The 26,270-nt window shown below is 41.1% G+C and overlaps 1 protein-coding gene across 1 annotated transcript; it reads left to right on the top strand.

The window, feature by feature from the left end:
* Positions 1-1,754: 1,754 nt before the first annotated feature.
* Positions 1,755-25,610, top strand: snx33 (sorting nexin 33). Its single transcript, XM_037107762.1, has 2 exons — positions 1,755-4,145; positions 21,854-25,610. The coding sequence occupies exons 1-2, from the start codon at positions 2,714-2,716 to the stop codon at positions 22,105-22,107; spliced, it is 1,686 nt and encodes a 561-aa protein (XP_036963657.1). The 5' UTR covers positions 1,755-2,713; the 3' UTR covers positions 22,108-25,610.
* The last annotated feature ends 660 nt before the right edge of the window (positions 25,611-26,270 follow it).

The raw sequence follows: 26,270 nt of genomic DNA, 5'->3' as shown, positions 1-26,270 counted from the left end.
CACTTCATAGAAATTCTCTAGTAACCACATGAGCATGGGGGGTTTCTAAAAACAACAACAACAACAACAACAACAACAGCAATAAACAAAAAAAACATCTTGTTTGACTTAAGCGTGTTTGCCACGTCTCTATGTATGTGTACGAATACCTAGTCGCAATAGTGGAAGAAGTATTCATATATTCAAGTAAAAGATGCAATACTTCACTGTAAACACTACAAGTTCGGCCTTTAAAATGTATAATTATTTTCAACACAAGGTTCATGTAGGATGATAAGTAAAGGCGCTCATTATGTGGAATGGCCCCTGAAAGTCACTACATTATTTGACCATTACTGATCAAAGTACTGTGGTCATACTTTCATGGAATCGGTTGGTGGCTTTCACTAAAGAAGCCACACATTTATTCTGTTAAGATCAAGTTCAAGTCATGAAGTATTTAGATCCTTAAATTGAATCCTAAAAATACTTATACTACACTGTCATTACACTAGGGGTTGACTGATATGACTTTTTTAGGGCTGATACAGATGATTCAAACTCAAGGAAACCTGAGCCTGAAAAACGATTGCAGTAAAAATGAAACTCTGTGTTGATACTTTGGACAACCAGTGATGAAATAAACCCATGAACAATTTACAAAATATTGCTCCTATGTTCAATTTTGAGGTGTTTTACTTGAGTAGTTCTAGTTGCTGCTACTTTATACTTCCTTTCAACTACATTTATTTGATGTATTAATTCAGCTACTAGTTACTTTACAGATTCACATTATTTTATTGTACACAGGACAGTTATTGTGACGTGTTACCAATCAGATAGTGTTGTGGACCAGACACAGCGTGAGAGGATACTGCATCACAGCCAGAGTAGCACATTTTTAAAGTAGTAATCTGACAGAAAAATCACTGATACCGATAAGTGGAAAAATGCTGAATATCAGCCAGAGCTGCTAATCATCTACCCCTATAATATACTTCATTACAAGTAAAGGTCGATCCCTGAAAATGTTGCTTTGGTAAATGTATTGGGAAATGTACTGAAAGTATCAAAAGCAGTGAATACAGAAAATGGAACCTGTAACTGTTACACAATCATACATTATACCCTTAGATTATTATTGTGTCCAACATTTTGCAATTTAGAGCTGGTTGAGTTGAACTGATTATTTGCATTATGTTCCTACAAAAACAGTTGAAATATAGCTGACACCAATATATCTGTGAGAGGCCAGGATGTGCCCATAAAATCACTCAAATGATTATATCGGTCAGTTGACTTTATGAGTGAAATTATATGATAATAAATACTGGTGGCACACTTGTCCAATAATTAGACTTATCCTTCCAGCGTCAGTACATATGGCTGTATGCCTGTTGCAGTCTGTAGTGGGATACCATCATCAGATCCTGATGGTATCATAACCCAGCCAGTCACCATGTAAACACACATTCCCTGGCAATTGTCAACATTAACCCTTGTGCTCATCAAATCATCATGTGTTAAGAAACTAGAATCTAAAGCTGTCAGATGGATATGGTGCAGCAAAAATCGCAATATGTCCCTCTGTATTCTACTGGACTAGTACAAAGTGCCATGACATCATCTTCATCTAAATCCCGATTACATAAATTGGACCCTTGATGTTGTTATCTGTGTTGCAGGCAGTATTCGGATTGTCCTGCAGGGGGCGGTGTTGAGCTTCTCCTCTTGCACAGAGCATAAAGGCGAGGATGAAAAAAGAAAAAAAAAAAAAAAAAAAGAGGCGATGTTGCCTTCAATTGTCCGAGCCTCACGTCATGGAAAGAGTTACTTTGTTGCAGCGCGCACAGGAACAAACCCAAAGAAACAACACCGAGCCGTGATGCGAGCTGATGCTCACTAGGAGGAAACTTTTATTTGTATGTTTTTTCGGTTGCTCGTTGTGCTCCTTTGTTTTCTTTAAAGGATCGAGTGGAGATGCGCAGGAACCTGTTTACAAGGAGAACGCCGCAAGTTTCAGCCTGAGGGAATGCGAACCGGGCTCGAACCGCACAGGGATACCAGTGCTCATCCCTCCGTTCCTCCTCACGCCATGGCACTTTGTCTTGGAGGCGTTTTTCAACGAGGACCGTGTTGAGGTTCTGCAATGAGAACCAAGTGTCCCAGAAGTGAACAACGCGAGGTCGCGGTCCAGTCTCTGAGGATTAAAACCACCGTCTGTGCTTTTGGGGGAGCTCTCTGGTGAACGCCACCACTGTTTTGTTTTTGTTTTGTTTTTTTTGGTTGGGAACCTGTTGTGTTTGTGATGTGAAAAGAGGCAGAGGGTTTGTTATGAGAGAGTCTGTGTGTTATAGAGCTTTTAAAGCCTGAAGTTATTTTCTAGACTTTCAGCCAGTGTGGATAATAAGACAATAGAGTGAGAGCCTCCATGGGCTGAGGATGCTAGTGGTCACAGGAGGAACATTTTAATTTTTGTGGCCGGTAGAAGTCACAGTTACATTAACTGTTCACCTCTCCCGTGTTTACTTGCTGTCATATCATTAATTTACATCCCGTGCTGTCACACAACCGAGCCTACAGCTGCCATGTAATTGGAGATGAGTTTAAATATTACAGTGAGCTAGTGTCAGATGATTCCAGCACAGCATGCAGCAGCACGGTAGCATCGGTGTCATCTAGGCGCTATGTGCATGTAGAAGTTGTTGCCTTAGGAACCCACTGGAGTATCAAGATGTCGGTGAAAGCCAAAGCGCTCTACACTTTTCAGAGTGAAAACAAAGAGGAGATCAGTATCCAGGAGAACGAGGAACTGGTTATCTTTGACGAGAACTCGGTGGACGGTTGGTTTCGGGGCGAGAACAGCCGAGGGGAGAGGGGTCTCTTCCCCGCCTCCTATGTGGAAATTATTCGCACCCGCTCCAACTCTAACGTGACCGACTGCTCCATCAGCCCGGCGGGATCTTTAGGAAACGACTCCTCCTATTTCCCCTCGACCCCAAACACCACACTGCATTCGCAGCAGAGTTACTATGATGACGACGACGATGACTGGGACGACTGGGATGACAGGTCGACAGTGGTGGATGATGGAGACCACTCTAGGAGCCCTGGGGCCAACGGGCATGCCCATCAGAGCCCCCTGTCCAACAACCCCAATGTGCACTACCGGTCCAAACCACACATGGAGAGACAGGACAGCATTTCCAGCTCGAGGAAAGGCAGTATGGTGGGAAGGAACTTGAACAGATTTTCCAGCTTTGTCCGCTCAGGGGTCGAAGCGTTTGTGTTGGGTGATGTGCCCATGATGGCGAAGATAGCTGAGTCGTACACCATCGACATGGGTCCCTTGGGGCCGGGGTGGCAGGAGAGTCCTCGGCCTTTCTCCTGCTCCATTGAAGACCCAACAAAACAGACAAAGTTCAAAGGCATCAAGACATATATTTCGTACCGGGTCACGCCGAGCCACACAGGGCATCCTGTCTACCGGCGCTACAAACACTTTGACTGGTTGTACAACCGTTTGCTGCACAAGTTCACTGTGATCTCCGTGCCTCACCTGCCTGAGAAGCAGGCCACGGGGCGATTTGAGGAAGACTTCATCGAGAAGCGCAAAAGGCGACTGATCCTGTGGATGAACCACATGACCAGTCACCCGGTCCTCTCCCAGTATGAAGGCTTTGAGCACTTCCTGATGTGTGCTGACGACAAGCAGTGGAAGCTGGGCAAGAGGCGGGCGGAGAAAGACGAGATGGTGGGTGCCCATTTCATGCTGACCCTCCAAATCCCTAACGAACACCAGGACCTTCAGGATGTAGAGGAACGGATCGACACCTTCAAGGCCTTTGCGAAAAAGATGGATGACAGTGTGATGCAGCTCACACATGTTGCCTCGGAGCTGGTGCGTAAGCACCTGGGTGGGTTCAGGAAGGAGTTCCAGCGACTGGGAAATGCCTTCCAGTCCATCAGCCAGGCGTTCATGCTGGACCCTCCTCACAGCTCAGAGACCTTCAACAATGCCATCTCCCATACAGGCCGTACCTACGAGAACATTGGAGAGATGTTCGCAGAGCAACCTAAGTATGACCTCTTCCTTATGCTGGACAAGCTGTCGCTCTACCAAGGCCTGCTCGCCAACTTCCCCGACATCATTCATCTACAGAAAGGTAAAATCATCAATAAGTCGTTTAAACATTTGAGAGATTTATTTTATTTTCTCACACATGCAAACACTATTGAAATGAAATTACTAGTAAAGAATATTAATAATGGTTGCGCCCAAAATCAACACAGATGTTTGGATGTATCCACAGCCTCCCATCTGATTTTTTTTTCCTGCAGCTTCACTCATGTTTTAACTCAGTGTTCAAACACAGCTTCCTATGTTCCAATTTCGACTGATTCCAAAATATTTAAGAAATACATTCCAGTTGACATATTAGACCACTACAAGCAGCGGTCAGTTATCATTACCTGAGCTTAGATATACAATATATTATTTTCCACATTTTTGAATATTTTTGACCCACCTACCACTTGTTCATAATAGACTAATACACTGATTTCAGTAACCTGCCCCTGAAGGGAAAAATCCCTGGTGTCTTCCCTTCCTCATTAAAACCTGTCTAACCACCACGATGCAAGAAGGAGTTTATAGATTATCACCGAGTACTTGCAGCTTTGGTTTTAAAATCAAAATCGTCCTAAGAAATTTCTGTAATAAGCCGGTGGACTCGCTTCTAAAAGCTTGTGAAGTCGAGCAGGTGTCCTCTAGCTGATTATTATTGAACCTAAATACACAACCATGAATTATAACTTTGTAACAAGTGGAACTCCGGGCGCCAGCAGCAGCTAGGCTGGGAAAGTGTTGCCAGAGCATCAGTAACAGTGCAGAATAATACACAAAGTGTCTGCTAATGGTAACAAACTAAACTGACGCCCTGTGATCACGTTTTGTTTCTCTGTCTGTGCTATTTATTTAGTTCTGGCTGACGGATTAGGTCAGGTTGCGCCTCCAGCATCTCCCCTCCCCTCATCACAGACACACACACACACACACACACACACACACACACACACACACTGAAACACCATATGAACCCCAGAGTGAAACACAGTTTTGTTTTAATGTGTCAGTCTGGGATGAATATGAGGTCAGAGTGTTTGCCTGCAGATGCACACACCCACGTACTGCTACGTTCTCCCACTTAAACAAACACTGTCATAACAATGATGGACTTTGACAACCTGAGCAGACAGATATTTGAAGAGAAGGTGGTGGGGTATTGTATTAATAATATATTCATCACTTGGTAGACATGTATCGTACATACTGATTAGATTATTCAGATATTTTTTAAGCAAAAAGGTCTGCCACTCTCCTGTTTTAACTTTTTAAATGTCAAGACTCACAGCTTTTCTTCGTTTGATAACAGTAAATTGAATATTGTTAGGTATTATGTAAAGCAAGCAAACCAAAAACATTACAGTGGTACTGTAATAAAGGTGCACTGTGTTACATTTTAAGTTGAAAACATTGAAATAGCAACTAAAATTATCAACAGAATGTGACGTCAATGCACTGTGTTATATCTGTCTATATCTGCTGAAGTTAGCATACTAAATTAAGCTAACTGTGGCTACATGTTTTGAGTATGAACTCAACAGGTGGCCAATTCTTATATGTTGCACGTTTTTAATGCAGATCATACAAAATTAAATTACAAACTGTTTGGACATTTACAGAACCCATACGCCAATGGAAAGTCATACCAGCAGTGTCTCCTGGCGATATACAGTCCAAACTGTGTATGCCTGAAAGAGCTTAGATGTCACATCAATAAAAGCCCTTAGTACTATTGATGTTAGGTTACATCAAGTGTGTCTGCAATAACTGTCACCAGAGTCAGAAAGTATTCCAGCTATTTACCTGAGTAGTGACATCAACATTGTGTTTAAAATAGGTGTTTGTGTCTTGGTTCACCTAAGATCCCTCTTGGCTCTGTTCAAAGTTTGATGAGACAAATAGGTAACAGCTTTCTTGTGGTGTGATATTACAACCAACAGCCATCATGTGACGAGGACACCTGAGTTGGGCTGGGCCTGGCAGTCAGAATGAGTTATATGTTTTATGACCTTGGCCATCCTCTCACAGCCCAGCTTTTAGTAAACAGTGAGTAAGGTAGTAACTCTTGGAATCCCCTTTTGAGTGTCACCAGTCATTCCTGCGGTCTTTTGATTTGGTGGTTCCTTTTGACATCTTGTAATGTAGGTTCATTTTCTGCTACTTTATACTTGCAGTCCACTATGATAACTATGATAACTAGATCATTTAGTGTTGGTAGGCTATTGCTTGTGATGTGTAACCAATCAAATTGTTTTGTGGGCGGGCCATTGAGTGAGAACATAGATTGGTGACTACAGATGACTCCAAAGTAGCTCCTCTTTTTTTTTTTTTTTCCTTCCACAATTCTTTAGTTTGATAGGGAATTGGATGATGGTAGTACAGTACAGTAATAAATCAGTAGTCATTGGTAGTCTGGTAGTCTGAAAAATGCTCAAATTATCGGTCTGTCCCTAACTGCTTCTTTTTGGATATGTATTTTACTCATCGTACCTATCACACATAAATATCTGAGTCAGTCAGTTTCTCTAGGGAGACAGTGTGGTAATAAGTGGTTCAGCTTGTTTGCAGTAATCAGTACTCACAGCAGCTAATGAAGGAGATTCACTACTTGTTTGTTGAAAGATCCTGATCCACCGCTGCAGTCAATGGCTTCATTTGCTCTCATGTTATTAGCATAATGGTGTTTAATCAGTAACCTCATTGGCCTGAAATCATGAAGCACACCATTGTCCTGTAATGGTAACATTCCCGATTTGAATACTCTTTCACAGTTGTGTTTGCAATGGCTCATTTTCATAAACCTCCAGGTGAAATATTAGTTCTGCTCCAACCTAGTTAGATGTTTTTTTCTTTTAAGGGACAGTCAGAGCTCTGTCATATCAGCGTGCTGTGTTGACTATCAAACAAATTCTGTATCAGTAGACCGGAGTTAGTTCAGGCCGAAGGAGAAAGTTATCATCTCCTTCAAACAGCTGGTGATCATTATCACAGAGGTCATTTGTGATACAATTCAGCTAGTTACGTGTAGTCACTCCACCCAGGAATGAATGAGAAAAACAAAGCCATCCGAACGATATTAAAGGGTCAGTCCACCCAAATAACAAAAATAAATATCAGTATTAAACCTTGGTGGTGTCAGGTCATGCCAAAGTTTTAAGATATATTGCTGTGAAATGTGATTTTTAAGTGGCTGGATCACCCGAAAAAAGTGAACTGGCCCTTGCCTTTATGTTTCACTGTGATCTTGTCAATGTCACTTCGAGCCACAGTGTTCATTACGTTATCACAACTAGAGGAAATGAAAATAAAGACGGTATACAGGTATTTCAATGTTTTATGCAGATATACTTGGCAAAACAACAAAATGTATTATCCTCTCACGATGATGAAATATTTGTTTTTTTAGAAGAATTATTGTCAAGCAGAGTAGAGTAGATTGGAGTATATTTGCAGGGGCCAAACGTGTGCAGCCCAAATGATGTAATATGTTCAGAGTGATGATATAATATATCTGAGGATATTCCAACTGACCTTGAAATGAATAACCATGGCTATCTTTTGGCAAATGCAGTCAAAATACTTGTGACTATGCAGTGTGTTTCTCCGCATATTTTATATTTCATATCTTTGCAGCTGTTCTCTATTTTGGCCTTTTCATATTTTTGCCAACAGTTAGGACTATCTATCAAATTCTTTGTTTTGCTTAAAAGTTAGTATCTGAGGCCAACTTTTGTGTTTAGTTCTGACCCAAAAGTGTCTAAATTAAAAAGGACTGAAAATTGTGGTATAATTGTTCCTCATTTAGATTTTTCTTTTGTTGCAAATTTTAGATTATTTTATTCAGGCACAGTTTTTGTAAAGCTAATTGTGTTTGATCGTGTTTTTCTTCTGTTCAGCATTTTGGGTAGTACATTTTATTCGCTTCCTTAGATGAAATAGATGAGGAGATTGAGACCACTTTCATGTTTGTACGGTAAATATGTGAACCCGGAGCCAGGAGACTGTTAGCTTATCTTAGCACAAAGACTGGGAGCAAGGGGAAACAGCGAGCCTGGCTCCTCACAAAAGCTCTGAAGCTCACTTATTAGCATGTTGTATATGGGTTTGTTTTAATTCTGGTACCCCTTTCTAAAACACCTCTGATCCTGTTTGAAATTTGGATCAGTTATCAGCCAGAACAATATTGTAAGCACCGATCCTTTACTACACAATGTCTTAGAATTTGGGAAACTGCTACTTCCTAGCCGAGTCCCGTACACCCATGCGCAACTTAACAGATTGTTGTACTCCCATAGCAGTAGCACATATCTATTAGTGGCAGATTACTTGAGGAACTTCAAGGACATCCATAACATAAGATCAATACAGGGTTACAAAATATTCTGGACAGCTGTACAGCAAAAACATACCCTCAGGTGTCAAGATAATTTTGGTAACTGTAACCAAACCCCACTTAATAGCAGTAGAATTTCATTGCCAAAAGACAACAAACACTGTACAGGAGGAGGTTGGGCAGCAGTGTTTTTGTTCAGGCAGAGACCTTCTTCCCTCTGCTGAGTCTTCCCTGCCGGTCCAGATAACGCCCCTTGATGTGACTTGTGTTCTGCTGAACCAGATACAGCTGTGGCAACACTCAGAACACACAGAACTGAGGTCGACCCTTTCCGGTGCAGTCCTCCTCCTCTTCATCTGTTCATTGCTTCGTTTCCTGCCTGACTTTGCCCTTCACTGAGATCCTTTTTTCATAACTGTGATCCTGGTGAGCATGTGAACTGCAGGAATGTTAACTGTCTTTGAGATGTGGTGTTGGGCAGCAACTGCATGTGGCCTTGATAAAATGGATCGAGGGAGGAGAAGGGTTGTGGGTTATGTCAGAAAGCTGTCAGGGTGTGCTCCCTACATTTCTTTCTCCCATTTTCTCTGCCCTGTTCTGTGTTTTAGTCAACAGATCTCTAAGCCTCTTCCCTGTTTGTCTCTGTTGTTGCTCAATCAGAGAGTCAGCCTGTCTCAAATGCTTTACCTCTGTTTCGTTCTGCTCTTCACATCTGTCTTTTTCTTTTGATCTTCTTTCCCCCTTGTATCCTTCGAAAGACACCTAGATCAGAAATGTCTGGGAAGCAGCTGTCCTAGTTTATACATTAGAGTAAGTAAATCTATAGTTGGTCCAACAGCTTGGTGCTTTAACTGCTGTACTTTGAACCTCTGCCAAACTAATCCCATCATTAGACCTTGATCTCATCTGAATACAAATCCTGATCTGAAGGGTTAATCACATTGCATCTATAGAATAAAGGGGCTCTGTGGCTTTTGTGTAAAACGCAGATGTGAGCGCTGCTGGATGCAACCGCACCGTCTACTACAATTAGTTGTTTGTTGGTGATCCTGGTCTCTGAAATTCATTGCACTGTTGAATGGGTAGCACTTATTTTGAATTATTGTACATGATCATAAAGTGAGCAATACCGGTCTGGTATTAATTTGATATTAATTATACTACTATGTACTACTGTGTTCATAATTACTGTAGGGTAAAGTGAAGTGTTGGGGTTACATGTCACTCCAAACAAAGGGTTATTACATTTCTCTGTCATCTCAGTGTATTTTGGTCCATTTCTTTATAGCAAGCATGAAACAAATGCTCACTATGAGTTCACTGGTGTCTTGCTAGATAACTAGCTAGCTAGCTAACTACAGGGTTGGGTAGGTTTCTGGTTTTGCAGGTCTGGTGTACAAGTTTCAACCACTGTTGCCATCTTTTCTCAATTTCTAAGCAGTTGAAGTCTTACTCTATTAATGATTTTGATGTTAAACTTTAAAAGAAGACAAGTTAAGTTAAATGGTGAGTGAGAAGTGAAAACACAACATGTTGCAGTTGCCCTGATGGACTGGAGTGCTGCAACATTCTCATCCATGGGTTCTTATTATTTTCCTCTTGGGAGCAGCTGAGTCTTTGGAAATTTGGTGTTACTGGTTCAGTCTAAGGCCTTTTAACAAACAGGTTTGTAAAGATGTTGCACTTGGTATCGCTCCTCTAACATCAGTGCACACTGGCAGGGTAGGAGCACGGTTTGCTTAGTTAGACTATAAAGCACCATTAGCGGCTAGTTATTGAAGCAGTGATCTTTTTTAGTTGATGATGTGACGGAAAGTGTGAAATTAAGGAGGAACTGTGAGCATTCATTCTTTTCCATTTCCAGCAGATGAGCTGCAGATGGCATATTGTAAATGTCTGGTTGTGTCTGTTTTGGTGAACACTATCGATGACGTATGGGGGTTGAGTCGTAAAACTTGAAAATGGGATGGACCCTATTGCAACAGGTATTCGTGTGAGTGAGGCTGATATCATGTTCTGTAGATTTTGTAGCTGACAATGACTGATCTGAGATACAACCACCTGTTGAAGCTTTGAATTAACACAAAAGGGTGCACAATGGAGTGAAACTGACCTGCACCGCTGTGTGGGTATCTGTCCAATCTGATCTGATCACATGTTGTGTAAGATGATATCTGAGGCGTTGGCTCTGAATGAACTCTGGCTCTGCACCACCTGTTTCCGCAGAGTGACATGTTGTGGAAAGTACAGGAACAATTTCTGTTGAATATTTGTGGACAAACCAAAACACTTAAATTGAACTTGAAGTTGTGGGTTGGCCAGAGAGGGCCACAGTGGAATAAATGCTTGAAGTACAAGATTATAAATGACCTCAAACCAAAGTAAAAGTCATGACTAATGAGCTGTGGGAATCTGCAGTGAGTTTCTTCGGAATTAAAAGAACCAGACTTGTGCTATTTCCTATTATGTTGCCTCTTTTTTTGATATCTCGATAACTTTAAACAGGATTGTCTTTTCCCCCTCAGTTATTACTTATTGTGGGATAAAACTCTCTGTGATCCAGAGCAAAGTATTATTCAGTTTGAGAATGAGCTTGCTCCCCTGGGACGTCTCCAGCACGCCAGGCTTTTAATGTGGACAAGAGGGTTAGTTGTCCTCCATATGGCAACACACTAAAAAAACACATGCAGACTTTATCAGTTTGAAGGAAAAGACATTTAGTTGCCAGCTCCGAGGGAACGTGTGAGCCAAATGCCCGCTGATAAAGAAAGGTCGTCTCGCATCAAGTTTGGTATTGTGCCTATTGCACACATGAACGTCTTTGTGTGTTTTGTCCGAACAGTTCTCTGTTGTTTCATTTTTCCCAGTGCTGACCAGGAGCTCATGGCGTGTTTGTTTTAGTTGACAAACATGTTACAGATTAACATTCCTTTCACTGGTTACAACCCACAAGGAAATATCACACTGTCAGCCGGTAGATTAACCTCAATCTGTGAAAGCATGGCTTGGGTTTCAGGAGCGTGCAGTGGCCCAGTAAGGGCACCTTTTCGATTGTATGTTATTTTGCTGGCTACAGTCCCATCAGCTGACTGCGGCGACTATGGAGAGCAAATGTTTTCGCTCTCCTGTTTGCCTTCTCATAAATCTTGACAAAGGCTAGAGCCTCGTCTCTGCACACACTGTCTGTCCTCACGCCTCTGCATTCCTGTCTGTGTTGGCCCAGTGCACTGTTGTTTCACACTGAAGGAGATTACAGACGTCTCCAAGAACTTGGTCTTTACCACCGTCGCCTCCCTCCTCCTCGCAAAGAACCACAGATGTTATGTCTAAGTGGCACTAGACCGAAAAAGCCTTTAGGTAAGAGAGGAGTTAGCCTACCATGAAAAGACCCCTCATCATGTTTTTAATATTCCTGAGTAAGACAAAATATAAGAGGCCCCTTTTACGTTTTGCTGTACAATGCAAAACCTAGCACCATCACTAAGACCTGTGACCTATGTTACAACATCCCTCCATAGGGCCCTCCTCACCAACAATGTTCAGTAGACACTCATCTTATTTTCATACAGGAGTAAAGAAAATAGAAAATAATTACATTTTTGCTGGAATCAGTAAATGTTTCCTTTTCTTTCTTAAAAAAGAGTCCCACTGTACATACTGGAAAGACAACATGTAGGATGATAATAAAAAAGGAACATGAAAATGAGAATAATGAAATAATAACCGGAGTACTGGAGCATTAAGCAGCTAAGGAGACGGGTATTTTTCTCAAGCAGTCGACCACGACAGATCTAAAACACAACTCCAAAGGAGGACAGATGTGTCCATTAACACAGTTGGCTACCACCGATGTGTCGTCAGTTTTTCAGCCCAATAAGTGGCCAAAAAATTAATTAGTGCTGCTTAAAGGCAGTGCTATTTTTAGTATGAATGCCTGCTAAGAATGACATGATTTCTTAGTCGCATTATTGCCTCACAGCTGGAGATGACGGGGACAGCTGGCAGCTTTCTGTCTGGAGTTTGCACAATCTCTCTGGCTCAAAGAAATGCAGGTTGGGTTGACTGGAAAAACTGAAGATGCCTGTAGATAGGAATGTGTTCGTCTTCCTTTATGCTTTAGCTTTGTGGCGGCCTCGGCAGGGTGTACCAGCTGGGATAGGCTGCACTTCCAGTCAACCTTTAATAACAAAAGTGGTTCTGGAGGTTGAATCTCCTGCTGTGGGCCTTGCATTATCCTGAATAAATGGAAACTCCAAGTCACTGTCATCTGTATTCGTTCACATTTTGATCATCTCCTTTGGCATCACATTCACCAGTTAGCTCACAGATTGATGGCTCTTCTGGCCCTGTCCGTCTCCGGCTCAGCTAATGTAACCCTAAACTAAAACATAATCTTCTTTCTCTCTTTAAGATGAACGGAGCTTTAACTGTCAAAGGTCCTGGGTGTCCGCCAACGTAACTGTAGTTGTGGCAACGCTGACACTATGCTTGTGGTTGGCATGGAGACGCCATCCCTCAGAGGAGAGCATTGTTCACTGTGCATTCTCCGGTCTTTTTCTTGTGTCATGATGTTGTTGTGCAAGCAAGATATCAGCAGCGTCGGGACACTGGAAAATCCTTCGTTTGGAAGGACGTGTCAGTGGAGGTCGGATATCCACTTTGCTCGGATAGGCTTTATTGTGTCGTCAAGGACAACTAACAATCGGATCGGCCAAATGTCTTTAATCGCAGGAACATCTTGCATTTTTTTTTTCTGTTCTCTCTCCAGCAATTGCAACACTTCTCGCTAGACAAAAATTACAGAGCAAACACACGGAGAAAATGATACATCTGTTCCATAACAAAAGAGCTGGGGCTGTTCTAAATTAATTTTAATGTCACCGTTAGAAACACAGCAGAAAGCCTCAGGACCCGGAGGGGATTCAATACATCACAGCTCTTGTCTCACGAAGCATAAAGTAATATTAGTGAGCTATACAAAGGAATTATGAGTCACAGTAATGTTCATGCTGGTCGTTTATTTTATATTATGTGTGACGACATGACAGATTTCTTTCAGTGTCTGAACTTTTGTCGGGCTGGCTGAGTTAGAAACACTCGACACTCATAACAAAGCGAGACATTTTGTTCCAAATGGTGGCTGGAAATCCCAAATAATTCAGTCCACATCCATTCCAACATTTGATTCAACTTTGACAACTCCCTTTTTTTTAACAGAAAGCAGGAAACCTGAGCTGAAAAGGGGATGAATTAAATCCCCTTGCAGAGGAACGTTGTGAGATAAACACAGGGCTATCGAGTGGTGATTCATTGTACTTCCCTTCACGATCGGTGCTGAGTGTATCCCTCTTAATAAACAAATACATCTGTTTAGGAGCATGTCTGACAAGATGTGTGGATTTATCACACCATCTGTGTTGTAAAAGTATAGAATAATTTATGTCAGATTCCTTCTTATTAAAAGAACATCATCTGTTGAACATATTTGTGCATGGCTCGACTTTAGAGCTTCGGCTTGAGCTTTGAAACTGTTTGACGCTTCAAGTGTGTTTCTTATGGTCATGGTAGAAAAAGTAGTGGAGGTGTGCAACGTCATACCGAACCGAGCATGCAGAGGCTGCTTCTGGTAACTAATTTTCTGTGCCAATGGGGAAATATTTGTTCCAGCCTGCCATTGCCCCTCTTCAGAGTAAGAACTTGCCATAAAAATAAATGGACAAAGGATATTTAATCAGCACATTCCAGCTCAGGACATAAACTCCAGGTCGGGTTTTATCTGATGCTGCTGTAAACACTATTACGGTTAGCTTACTCAGCAGTGGGCTTTTTCATGTTTGCGTGTCCTTGAGGCTTTTAAGATCCACTTTAAACACTGGCAGATATGGCAGAGTCCTTTTGACCCTGTCATGCATTCTTTAAGCTGTGTCTCCGCTTCTCTTCTCTTCTCTTCTCTTTTCAGTTCCATAGCACATGCTGTTCCTCTCCTTTCCTTGTTCCCTCCTCCTCTCTGCCATCAGGATCTTACTATCAGTAGGCCATTTATCTTGATCTGTCTCGTCATGATGGACTAAGGGCCAGCATTTAAAGTGGAAAGATTCTCTGGTAAAAGCCTTTTTTTGTGAATGAGACCATTGCAAAAAAACTAATCTCACTGCCAGTGCAGATGCAAATATGACCAAATGTAACTCTTTGGTGAACTTTTCAAATATGTGCCATCTTGACAGTGCTGACCTTTGAGTAAATGGAAAGTCAGTGATTTCTAGTTTAGCCTGTATAGTATTCAGCCTTCCTCTATTGTTAAATTCTCCAAAAATTTGATCACAGATAGTTATGAGACAGGATTCAATGATTAAGGCTAAATGTGTCTATGTATATTGAATTAACCCTGTGAACTTATTTTCTTATTAGATGAAGCTAACAAGCTAATTGCTGGTTAATTTTAACTGACAGCTGGGCTTATTTTGTCATCTTGCTAGCTTGGTCTCCAATACAGTAAGTTTGCATGGTTAGTTCAAAAGATACATCTTTATCATTGACAGTGTGAATTTATTAGAGACCAAGCTAACAAATAAGCTAACTGACAGGTAAAACCAGTCATGGCATTCTCCTTTCAGGCAAGTCTGACCACTCTAGACAGTTATTCTGAGCCATAACTCAACTTATCATGGTCGACATATCAGTTGAACTAACTTGTAGCTTACAGTGGGCACGCAGCAGCTACAAGTTGCTCTCAGGAAACTACGTACATGACGAAGAGTTGAGGCAGAGTCGACAGAGGACGTTGGAGGGAAAACCAGAAAACATTCTCTCAATAAACTATGATCCAGTTTCGACCCACTAGCCGAAGTTATATAACGCATAAACAATTGACAGAGGGGCAGGGCAGGTGACACAGAGACACTATTTACCTTAGTAGTATTCATTGTTACACTAAGACACTAGATTTTGAAGCTGTTATTTTAAAATTGAAGAGCCACATAATGTAGCTTGAAGTGGTTTGTCTCTTCTGTGGCTCGTCTGCTAACACTTAGCTTCCTAGCTCTCCTGGCTGAGGATTAACCCTGACAGTTCTCTTTTACATAGACTTAAATACATTTTGTGCAACTTCCTGTTCCTTTTTTTGTTGTTTTTATTAGATTTGAAAGGTCAACAGAGAACAAATGTCTCATCAGTTCACTGTGGTGCTTGACACAGACGTCAACCCCTCCACACACACACACACACACACACACACACACACACACACACACACACACACACACACACACACACACACACACACACACACACACACACACAGACGCAGAGTCCTTTGGTAAGAGTCAGTATTTTGTGGTGACAGGCCTCATTTGTCCCTGGTTGAAAAATGTTTCTGTTTACTTGTCTTTCAATGTGAATAACATCCACTAATCGTACTCAGTCACGTTAGTTCTTCCTGTGTTTGAAGTCTTTGGACCAAATACCCAGATTATTTTATTTTATAGTGCACTGATGAGTCATTCTGATTAAGCAGATTTGGAAAGGAAGACTACACCACACGTTCTTGTTTTTGGACATTAAAACAGTTTAAGGGTTTTCATATTTACAGTGTCCTAACTTAATTGTGATTTAATATTAAGTAATGGCTGTTTCACTACCTCTGTTCACCAAACCATAGCCCATTATCTTGGAATGGAAAGCGTCAGGCCCATAAGCTGCCAAGTATCTTTTTCCTTTTTCTTTGCAAAAGAAAAAGTCCAAGTCTTAAAGGAAAAGCGTGGGTGTTGTGTGTTTTGTGGTTTGCATTGCAGCAGTGAAGTCATTACATACTGGGGGCTATGCTTTCACATATTAGCCCAGTATAGTTTCTCTCCTCACTGCCCCGCACAGGCACAAAATCACACACCTCAAGAGGATTGTGAAGCAATGTGTTTCATAATTGGAGATTGTATCACACTTGACCTCTGAAGGAAAAGTACAACTTTTAGAGGAGCATGTCCTCTTTTGTAATGATGGGGTCATTCAGTTCATCCCAAATACCATTTTCTCAATGAATTTGTTTTAGGAACGTAATTGCTGTTGCTAAAGGGAGTTAAAAGGCTAATTACATTGTAAGGAAAATAAACAGTTTTTGTCTGTTCTGATTTAAACTGTTTTTTCAGCTAACTAGCTAACTCTGACGAATGTCATGCTACATCAACCCAGTCATCGGAATAAATGCTGGCAATGTACGTTTCTGCAAACCACAGATATGTTGAAACCTACATTTGTTTTTGTTGCAACTTTATGTTTCTTATGTTAAATTTTAGATTTTAATCTTCTGACAACACTGTGTTATGCCCTGGTAAGTTATACATACAAACACCACTTGATTAGGGTTCAGAAAACGTGTTTTGGCTTAAAGGAGACCTGTCATGCTTCTTCATCTTTTTTCACTCTCGTCTACAAACAGAAGCTCCGCTCTCCCATGGAGAACACTGCTCCTGAAACGCCTCGTCAGTAGTCCCAGAATCTGTGACATCACAGAGTCGCACATTTGCATAATTAATACCAGCAACAAGTTTGGCACCTAAGAACTGACTTAGAGCAGCTGCTCTTCTGTAGTTAGCAATGCTGGGTCACACGTTTGCAAGCTGACCAATCAGAGCCTACTTGATATTCAGTAGCGGGGTCCTAAACTGGCACTAAAACAGAGCGTTTCAGACAGGGGAGGAATACAGTGCTGCACAGGACAGTATGTGAAAATTAATATGATTTTTGAGCACTTAAGCATGCAAACCTGTTCTGCTTACCAGCAGCTAAAACAGTTTAGTCACTGCATCCACGGCTGAAGATGTCCAGCTTTGTCATTCCAGTCAAAAATATAATTTTTCACCATGGCTGAAAATCTCTTTGTAAAGCCCCGTCAACGCTCCTCATGAAAGTCTGATCATAAACAAATAATGTGAACATGATCTGACATGTATTACAAGTCTCAACGTATTAGTGGTTTGCAGAAATGTTATTAGACAACATTCTGTCCTGGCTGCACATGGCTTCCTGCAGACACCCATTACTGTAAGATCTCTTTCCAAACAGTCGATGTTCGTGCACCACTTATCAGCCCATGTTATGTTATGTTGACTGGTTATATACTCACTGCAGGGCACAGCCGATGTACACAAATTGGCGTCAACTCAAGAGGCTCCACTTCAGTTTGGGCCTCTTTCTATAAACAGAGAGATTGATTTAATTAGCTGTGGTCGGCCTCAGCTGAGAATGAGTTAAAATTAGACACACTTGTCTTAAAAATGCCGTGCGCTAACGTTTGGATCTTGAAAGAATCCGCAGACTGTGCAGAAAAATAATGCTGGCTCTGCTAAAAAAGGACCTCAGTCATGGGGAACAGGGAAATGTCATCATCAGTCTTACATAAATAGAAGCACCCCATGCTGTAAACAAGTGCAAATCTTTAAAGAGGGACTTCCGTTCTCAGATTTCATGTTCTCGGATCGATGTAGACATTGAGAAGAAGTGCTGCACTTCCTGAATTCATCCTGCAGTGACCCTGCGCCCAGGGAGGCCTGTGGGAATGAGGAATTTAGCAGATGCTTGAGTTCAGTCAGCCAGGGGGTTGAGGTCAGAGTTAATCTTGACCGTCCTCATTCCTTTTCTCCCTGTTGCACACACACATACTGTATGACTTATTAAGCAAGACAGGGTAACTGCACGTCTGGAAAAGTCTTCAAAAGCATTGGATTCTCTTCCCTCAAAAAAAAAAAAAAAAAAGGCCTTGTGAAGAGACCCTACTCTTTTATTATATAAAAATGGACGTTTTAACAGCAGATTATATGTGCACGAGGCTGTTGCCTGTAACTAACTCAAGCTAGCACTGTCATTATGTCCTGCTCGCTTTTGGCAAAAAACTTAAATTGACTTGAATGTATTAATCGTGTTTCTAATTGGTTAATCCACCCACCATTTTTCTGTCACTTATGCATGACGAGGTCAAGGAACGGGCAAGTGCTGAAATAAACAGATGTAATTAGAAATCGTTCTGGACCATTTTAGATAGATAGATACCAGTTCATTTAAAAACTGGAACATGTAAACGACAGGTAGAGATTCTTTGAATGTTTGATGTAATAGCAACCACAGAGACAATGGATAGTTTAATCCAGAGGGACATGATACTGCTTTGATATGATCTGATTAGGAAAAGGCTTAATTAATAGATAAGTACCATATTGGAGACATTTATCTAAACTTGGAAATGAAACACACATAATGTAATTAAACAGTAACGTTAGTCAGGAAGTTGCTGAATACTAACATCAGGTAATGAGTCATCACATATGTTGTGTTACCTTGATATATGGACGAATGTGCCTCCAGATTTTCAGTGTCCATCATCTCTTTAGTTGCTGATAAATTGGAAAGCTGTAAAATGAAAACAATTTGTCAGATTAGGAATAAGGTCCATTATTTTGTTTTTCAAAAGATATTATCTTCGCAGGATTTAAAAAAGGAAAAGTTAGATTCAGATATGTTATTGATTGAGCTTTAAATACGAATGTTTTACCTAATGGAATAATTATATTTAAATCGAGGGGAAATTTTCGTTCAGAATAGCCAACCAGATTGTAAAGTCTGAAATGTATGTGGGAACGCCTCAGAAAATCTGTGGGAAAGCCTTATGTACATTTTCCCCTCCCCTGTACAGTGTTGTCTTTTTTCTTTTCTTCTCTTTTCTTTTCACCCTCTCCTCCCAGCCCTTCTTAATCCCCTACAGAGTACTAATATCTACGCAGCACAGACCCATGAAGCTGTCACATGTGAAATAGTTCAGCTCTTTCTTTGGCCACAGCCATAAAACTTGCGGTAGCCAGTCTGGTTAGGCAAGATAAACAAATCTGGTGACTTTCCACACCACTGGCCTTGTATCATAGAGCTTTTAACTGTGGAAAAAGAGACCTATACATACACAGTATTGCCTTTTATTCTGCTACGGTCTTTCTTGTATTGTGTATCTTTAACAGAATGATTTGCGTCAAGTGAGAGTGCAGATTTTGCTGCGAAGTAGAGCACATATCACTTAATTCTGATGAGATTTTGCATTAGCAAGAGTCAAGCATGTTGAAAGTGGATCTTCTTTCTGTCGCTGGTGTTTTGCGGTTGTCATAGAATAACATTGCATCAATTAGGAGAAGATTTTGCTGCGAGGAAGAGCACATCAGAGCTGTCTTTGTGATGAGATTTTTGCTTTATTGCTGGTCCAAAAAATGTTGATTCAACCCCCCCATTACTCCCCGCTCCGCGCACATACACGCGACCACGAGTGGCGTTCCTTTATGTCCCACAGATCTGGTGATGCACATTCTCCTCTCATGTGGAAAACAGAATACATGAATGTAGGTCAGTGCTACAGACTGTAGTCCACACGCCTCCTTGCTGGAACAGACTGGAAGTGCTGTTCATGCTTTCCCAGACTTCTGCCAGGAATTCCATGCAAAATCCAGGGCGGCATGAACTCACAGATAGAGTTAATGGATAAAACCTGTACGCTGTCATTGGACACATAAAAGACAGAGCGACGTGCTAGCTTGTCCAAACTAGTTCTGCAAGCAACTTTATCTGTGTGATGAATGTCTGAGGATCAATCGTCTTCGCAGTTTTGAGCTCAGCTTGAGCTCGAGACAGACCCACTAATCTGTTGGGAAATGCAGCGTGGCGACATGCCATCAGGCTGCCATGTTCTTTACTCGGAAAGTGACGTCATGGCAGTCTGGGAGAATGTGGTTGAAACTTGTCCGCATCATCTGAAACTAGACGTTTGGTATGCAGGGAAACAAAAAGTAATTGTGTGGTGTGCTCCCTGCTTTACCTATAAAGTGTTGAGCTTTGCAGTCGTTAATTTCTGAAGGAAAAGTTACGATGTTGGTCCTTACTAAAGCTGACATGTTACTGTAGCAGTTTAATTCATATATCACAACGTACAGGAACACTCAGACCCACCCGAAGAGAAATGAAAATCTGAGACTGTTTTTAAGACTACATTTAACTTTTATTGCAGCTTCTCTGTTGTTTTGGGGTTTTGTTTTTTATCGTTTTATCAGAAACACATTTTTACAAGCCCCTCAGTGGCTTCTGACTTACTCTTTGAGTTTATACATTGCCTGAAAGAAAGTGGCTATTTAGCTGATAGTGACATGTAAAGATCAGTCCCACCAAATGTATATAAACACTAACCTCCAATGAAATTTGGCCATTCACATAGTTTTGGTTGCATTTACCCAGTCTCTCCATGTTCAACCCAAAACAATGGGGATACTTGGAAACTTTTTTGTGGTTGTTGGCAGTTTGAATGATTTAAACAGCAATCAGCAGAAAGAATCAATGTTAAACTCCATTCGGCAGATTTCTTAGCTACTCCATTTTGGTAGAAACTGGTGATATGAAAAAGGTTGACAGTGGGTTCAGTCGGTTAGCCAGAACAACTAGTGCATTATGTTTCTGGGAGGTCACTACAGCTTAATTGTCCTGATGTAGTGGCATCACATGTAGTGATGTAGTGCTTTAACATACCGACATGGAGGACTTGGTTTCTAAGAACGGCAGCTCGGCAATTTGGCCATTTTTTCTGTTCGAAAGCAAAAGCAAATTGCTTGTGTTGTTTGTGTTCTCACCTCAGCGCTCCCCCAGGGCAGTTCAAGCGACAATAATATCATCCCTCTGATATCGCCCAGGCCAACTGAATAGGCCAATTGCCAGTGACTCCCAAAACAGCAGGACCCTGGCAGCATACCAGTGACAGCGAACCTTTGTCATCTAACTCTCATTGGGTTTAGACAAGAAAGCTACATGGTTAGGTTAAGAAAAACATTTTGGTTTGTAATGAAATAACTCTTAAGTTACCAATTTGCTGTTTTTACATACCTAACCTCAGCTGGATAATGTACGTTAGGCAATTTAACTGCGTAAGTTGAATTAACTTTCTCTTTCACATTGGAGACTAAAAGCTGTCTCCTGGATGAAAGTCCTGTAGTTGTATGACGCAATAATCCCTCCCTGACCTCGTCCCTGTGCAGAATTGTTGCTCTTTTTTCTACTCTGCTTGACCTTTTGCGTCGCTGCTATAATAATGGTGTAAATGTGAATATAGGTTGTGAGGATGGGCAGCAGGAATCTGAGTGGAAACTCCCAAAACCTTAGAAATGAAACCAAAGCCATCTGCATGACTAGACACCCTCATGTGTAAGCGATAAAATATGTCTGTTTGAGATATTCATCTCAGAGTAAAACTGAAACCGCTTACATTACCATGCACCATTAGAGGTAAATGGGAACCAATGTGTTTATTTGGCATTCGGATGAACTTTTATCTGACCCTAGCATTCTGTTTGCCTTCTAAACAGACTCCTGTTTTTAAAGTTATGTAACTTTTGATCTCAACCCAGGTGCCTTTGCCAAGGTGAAGGAGAGCCAGCGGATGAGTGATGAAGGGAAGATGGACCAGGATGAGGCCGACGGCATTAGGAAACGCTGCCGGACGGTGGGGTTCGCCCTCCAGGCAGAGATGAGCCACTTCCATCGGCGGCGAGAGGTGGACTTCAAAGACATGATGCAGGCCTACCTCAGGGAGCAGATAGCCTTTTACCAACGTGTTGTCCAGCAACTGGAGCGCACCCTGCGCATGTACGACTGTCTGTAAAAGACGCGGAACTGCTGTCCTGTTCAAGATGCCAAAAAAACACAGAGGGGAAGAAGAAGTCTTTGATGAGTGACATGGAAGTTACTGGAGAGACGTGCTAATCCAGTCAGTCTTTCGTTTAGATGGATTCAAAGTCACGTTTTTTGTCTTTCTAAAGACCTACTGTACCTTTTTTTTCTGAAATACACATCACATAGGCAATGTCACAGCATATTGTTTAATTTACATAATTTAAGGTGTAACATTAAAATAAGATTATAGGTTTCAAAATTCATAGTGGATCTATAGTTGATTGTCTTTTAGTGTAACATGCCATGAAACGGGTTCTGTTTTTGAAATTGTCCCCTTCTCTCCATCATCATGCACTTTGGCTCCTCCTGGGACTGATTCAAGTGGCTTCTATGGAGAGAAAAAACCCCAAATATTCCCTGTTTTGTTTTTTTGTTATTTTTAACCAACATCTGATAAACATTCCAGATACTGTTTAACGCAGCATTTTAGGATTTTAAGTCACTGCGTAATGCCTTGTTTGATGAGCGCTCATCTTGCTCAGGTGTTCACTGCTTCAAACTTCATTTCAGTTTCTTTAGTGTCTCTTTGCACAAAGAAAAAGAGTCTGTCTTAACTTTGCACCATGTGGAAGACTCACTGAAACCAAGTAGTTCTGTTAAGTGATGTAATTTTACCTACTTTCTTCATGCAGCAAGTGCCTTTAAGGATCTGAGGCATTCTGATGGAATGAAACATATTTTTTACATGGACCGTTTGTCTGTAGCACGGCTGGTGTTTTTCTGGAATGAATTGTATCTAGAAACGAGTTTGCACATTTTTTTAAATTTTTTTTTATACACTATCGGGTCAGAGTGTGTTGGTGTGTGTGGGTGAATGAGTTGGAGTGAGTCGACTACTGGGCTGATCAAATCCCGTTTCCCCTGTGGAAGACAAAAAAGTAATGAAGCGCTCTCATGTAGCAGCAGGTTTATCTCGTCAGCTGGTATGTGTAGCAGCTGGGTAGTCGAAGTGGATTAACTGGTCGAGTGAGGCGAAACTCCAGCGTGGCATTTCAGTACTTTTGGTGACGCAAGACCAAATTCTACCACTCACCACAGTTTTGTGTTTGATGTAGTTTGGGTCAATAGCAGTTCAATTGGAGGTTCATATAAAGTATTTAAGAAAAAAACATCTAATGAATAAAACCGCGTTATATCATACAGATTATCAGTTAACTGTGCACATAATGATTTACAGATATAGTTTGACATTTTGTCAAAATCTGTCCATTTCACTTTATTGCCACGAGTTAGATGATAATATTATCTCCAATCTCATGTTTGTTTGTTTAATGTGAAGGTACAGCCAGCAGATGGTTTAGCTTAGCTTAGCATAACTCCTGGTAACAGGGAGAAACAGCTAGCCCGCCTCTGTGTGAAGGTTGAAAAAAAAAAAAAAAGTCTGGCTCATTGAATGCTCTCTAATTAAACATGTTATTTTTAATTTGTTTAAACTGGTGAGAAAACAAAGTCAATTCACGATTCTACTGGGTCTGTAACGCTGCCATATCATGAAATAATCAGGCTTTAACGCCCTGAGTCAGAACTTTATTGATCCCACTGTAACTTTTGCAATTTTCCCCTGTAGGGATCAGTTAAGTATTTTGGATTCTGATTTTGTAAAACTAATATTTGTCATACTTAGACTGTGTTCCAACTGCATGCAAGCATCTGAATTTACAGGATGTCAGACGCTTGCCGTCCACATGTTATGTATTAAAGTCTGTGTAAAGCAAATTCAGCAATTTTTACATAAGTTAACCAACCACATACCTGTGTGCTGGAGATCCAATTGGAGGCGTCGACACTCACGTTAAAGATGTGAGTGCTTCCTGAATAGCCTATCTTCCTCCGTTATAATGTATTTAATCAGAACATACATTTTATACCGTAATATTTAGATGTTTCTGTACTGTTCTTGTTGTCGCATGCAGTTAGGACATGGTGATACACTTAGCCTTTTGCATAGATTAAACATACTATATTAGACGTGTAAGGTGCTGTAAGGTTATTTTTTTTCTAGCTTGTGAAGGAGCCAGACTAGCTATTTTCTGTTGTATGCTAAGCTAACCTAAGCAGCCAGAGCCAGATTTGTCCTGCAGACATGAGTCATATCAAACTTCTCATCTAACTCTCGCCAGTAAAGCAAATGTGCATATTTCCCAAAATGTTCAACTATTCCTTGCATAGTAATAGGCGTACCTTATTGCTCTTATTCCAGTGGCGATCACAGTACAGTGTCATGTTTTACACTTTTTTTCTCACATTTAATGAAGTCATTTCTCCACACTGAACAAGATTCGACTGACTGAGAATTCAGCTCCCATTCTTCACTGTTCGAGTGTTTGTTACTAAAAGCGAGTTGTGGCAGTAACGTCACTCATTCTGTTTCACAAGAGAGAAACTTCATTGCAACCTGCGGTCTGCGAGGCTATCTTTAACGTCGTGTTAACCTCCGAGGTTTATGTGGAGTGACGTCTGCGTTGCAGTAATAAGCATTACCTCACGGCGTGCAGGGAACGTCTTTGCGAGCTTCTCCTCGAGCGGTTCCTGGTGTTCATTCGGCAGCTGTGACTCTTTCCCTTGTGTTTTGATGGCGGAGGGTTTGATCTGCCAGCATTGTGCTTGCGTGTGGATGAAAAGTGAAAATGAAAAATAGTTGCTGTGACGTCTCCGCCTGGTGTTTGTGAGTTTCAGAATTTGAGGTCAGGGCCTTATTATGGTCCTCCGATAACACAGAAGTGCTGATTCAGAGCGGCAGGTTTCTCAGTAAACAAATGGTCCCTGTGTGTTTGTGCGTGACTCAGATGTGAGTGTCAGTTACTGGTACCGTTCAGTCCACATCTGCAGCCTTTAACTCTTCACTGTCTACATGTGGTGTTGTTTATGTCGAACAAACCTTTTTTGCTTTCTTTGCATTTTTTTTTTTTTTTTTAAATCTGTCAGCATTTGCACTCAGTTTCTCCAAGACCAAAGAAGTCAGATGTTTTCTACTGGGCTTCCTCTTTTTTTCATTTTTTTTTTCATTTTTTACTGTCTTTGGTTGAAGTGAAATGTGCTCCCTGGTTTTGTAAGTTTTACCTGTTATACTCTAAGGAAAATGTGAAGAGAGGATTTGGAAAAAAGTCAAGAAACACTCCACAGAGGACACCAAAGGCAGATTTGGGGCAAAAAAGGTGCAAAAGAGAGAAACCAGTCGAACAACCTCCAGTCAGGTTTCATAACGACGCTTCCCTCTCGTGTTCCAAAGCTGCGCCATAAGTTAAGCACCAGACATTTCACACAAGTGACTGTTGCCCGATATGGATGTGTGACCTGGTGAGTTTGCAGGAACTCTACGCTTTTGTTTCAGTCTCTGAAGTAACAGATGGTGATTTTCAGGAAGTAATTTGTCACTTGATTTAAGGGAAGGGGACTTAAAAATCTTAATAAAAAGTAATGATGGTGATCTGTTACTGTCTTGTTGTGGATTTGTTATAACTGGAATATCAATCAGCAATCGTTTGAAGTAGCATTTGATACTGAGGCAGACTTGTGTGTTGGTTCTTTCCACTTCTGCGAAATCTGGACTATTCAGTAGAGGTGGCAAAAGTACATACGTTCTTTACTCAAGTAAAAGTGCAGATACTTGTGGAAAAAAAAAGGCTGGTAAAAGTAGAAGCACTGATTCAACTTCTCTATTTTCGCAGAAGTAAAAAAGTGCAGGCTCTGAAATGTACTCAAATACTCTCTCTGATGGACATTTCTACCTGCCATTTCTGTGAGAAGCTTATTGAAGCTCACATCATAATCATATAATTCAAAGACTTCTCCTGAAGGTGTAATCAAAAGGATTTGTCCGAGCTGTTCCTGAACGCAGCAGAAAGATAGCTGTTTTAGTCTTTTACGTGGTTTTATTCCATTCCTTCCCAAAATCACAAGATGAAAGGAAAACAACTAAACTAACAAGCCTGTTTTGAAAATGCAAGGAGTAGAAAGCACAGATATTTGTGTTAAATTGTCAGATAAAGAAATACTCGAGGAAAGTAAGAAAAATCACAATGAGGACAGCGAGGAAGTATTTTTTATTTATTGCTTCCCACTTCAGTTATTCAAGTGTTTTTTTTTGTTGTA

Source organism: Acanthopagrus latus, chromosome 8 (genome assembly GCF_904848185.1).
Source record: "Acanthopagrus latus isolate v.2019 chromosome 8, fAcaLat1.1, whole genome shotgun sequence".
Classification (NCBI taxonomy): Eukaryota; Metazoa; Chordata; class Actinopteri; order Spariformes; family Sparidae; genus Acanthopagrus; species Acanthopagrus latus.
Note: the sequence above shows the minus strand (reverse complement) of the source record. Positions and strands in the feature narration are given on the sequence as shown.

Coding starts and splice junctions, on each gene's coding strand:
- snx33 (XM_037107762.1), top strand. CDS start 2,714: ATGTCGGTGAAAGCCAAAGCGCTCTACACTTTTCAGAGTGAAAACAAA. Junction 4,146..21,853: donor CATCATTCATCTACAGAAAG/GTAAAATCATCA, acceptor ATCTCAACCCAG/GTGCCTTTGCCAAGGTGAAG.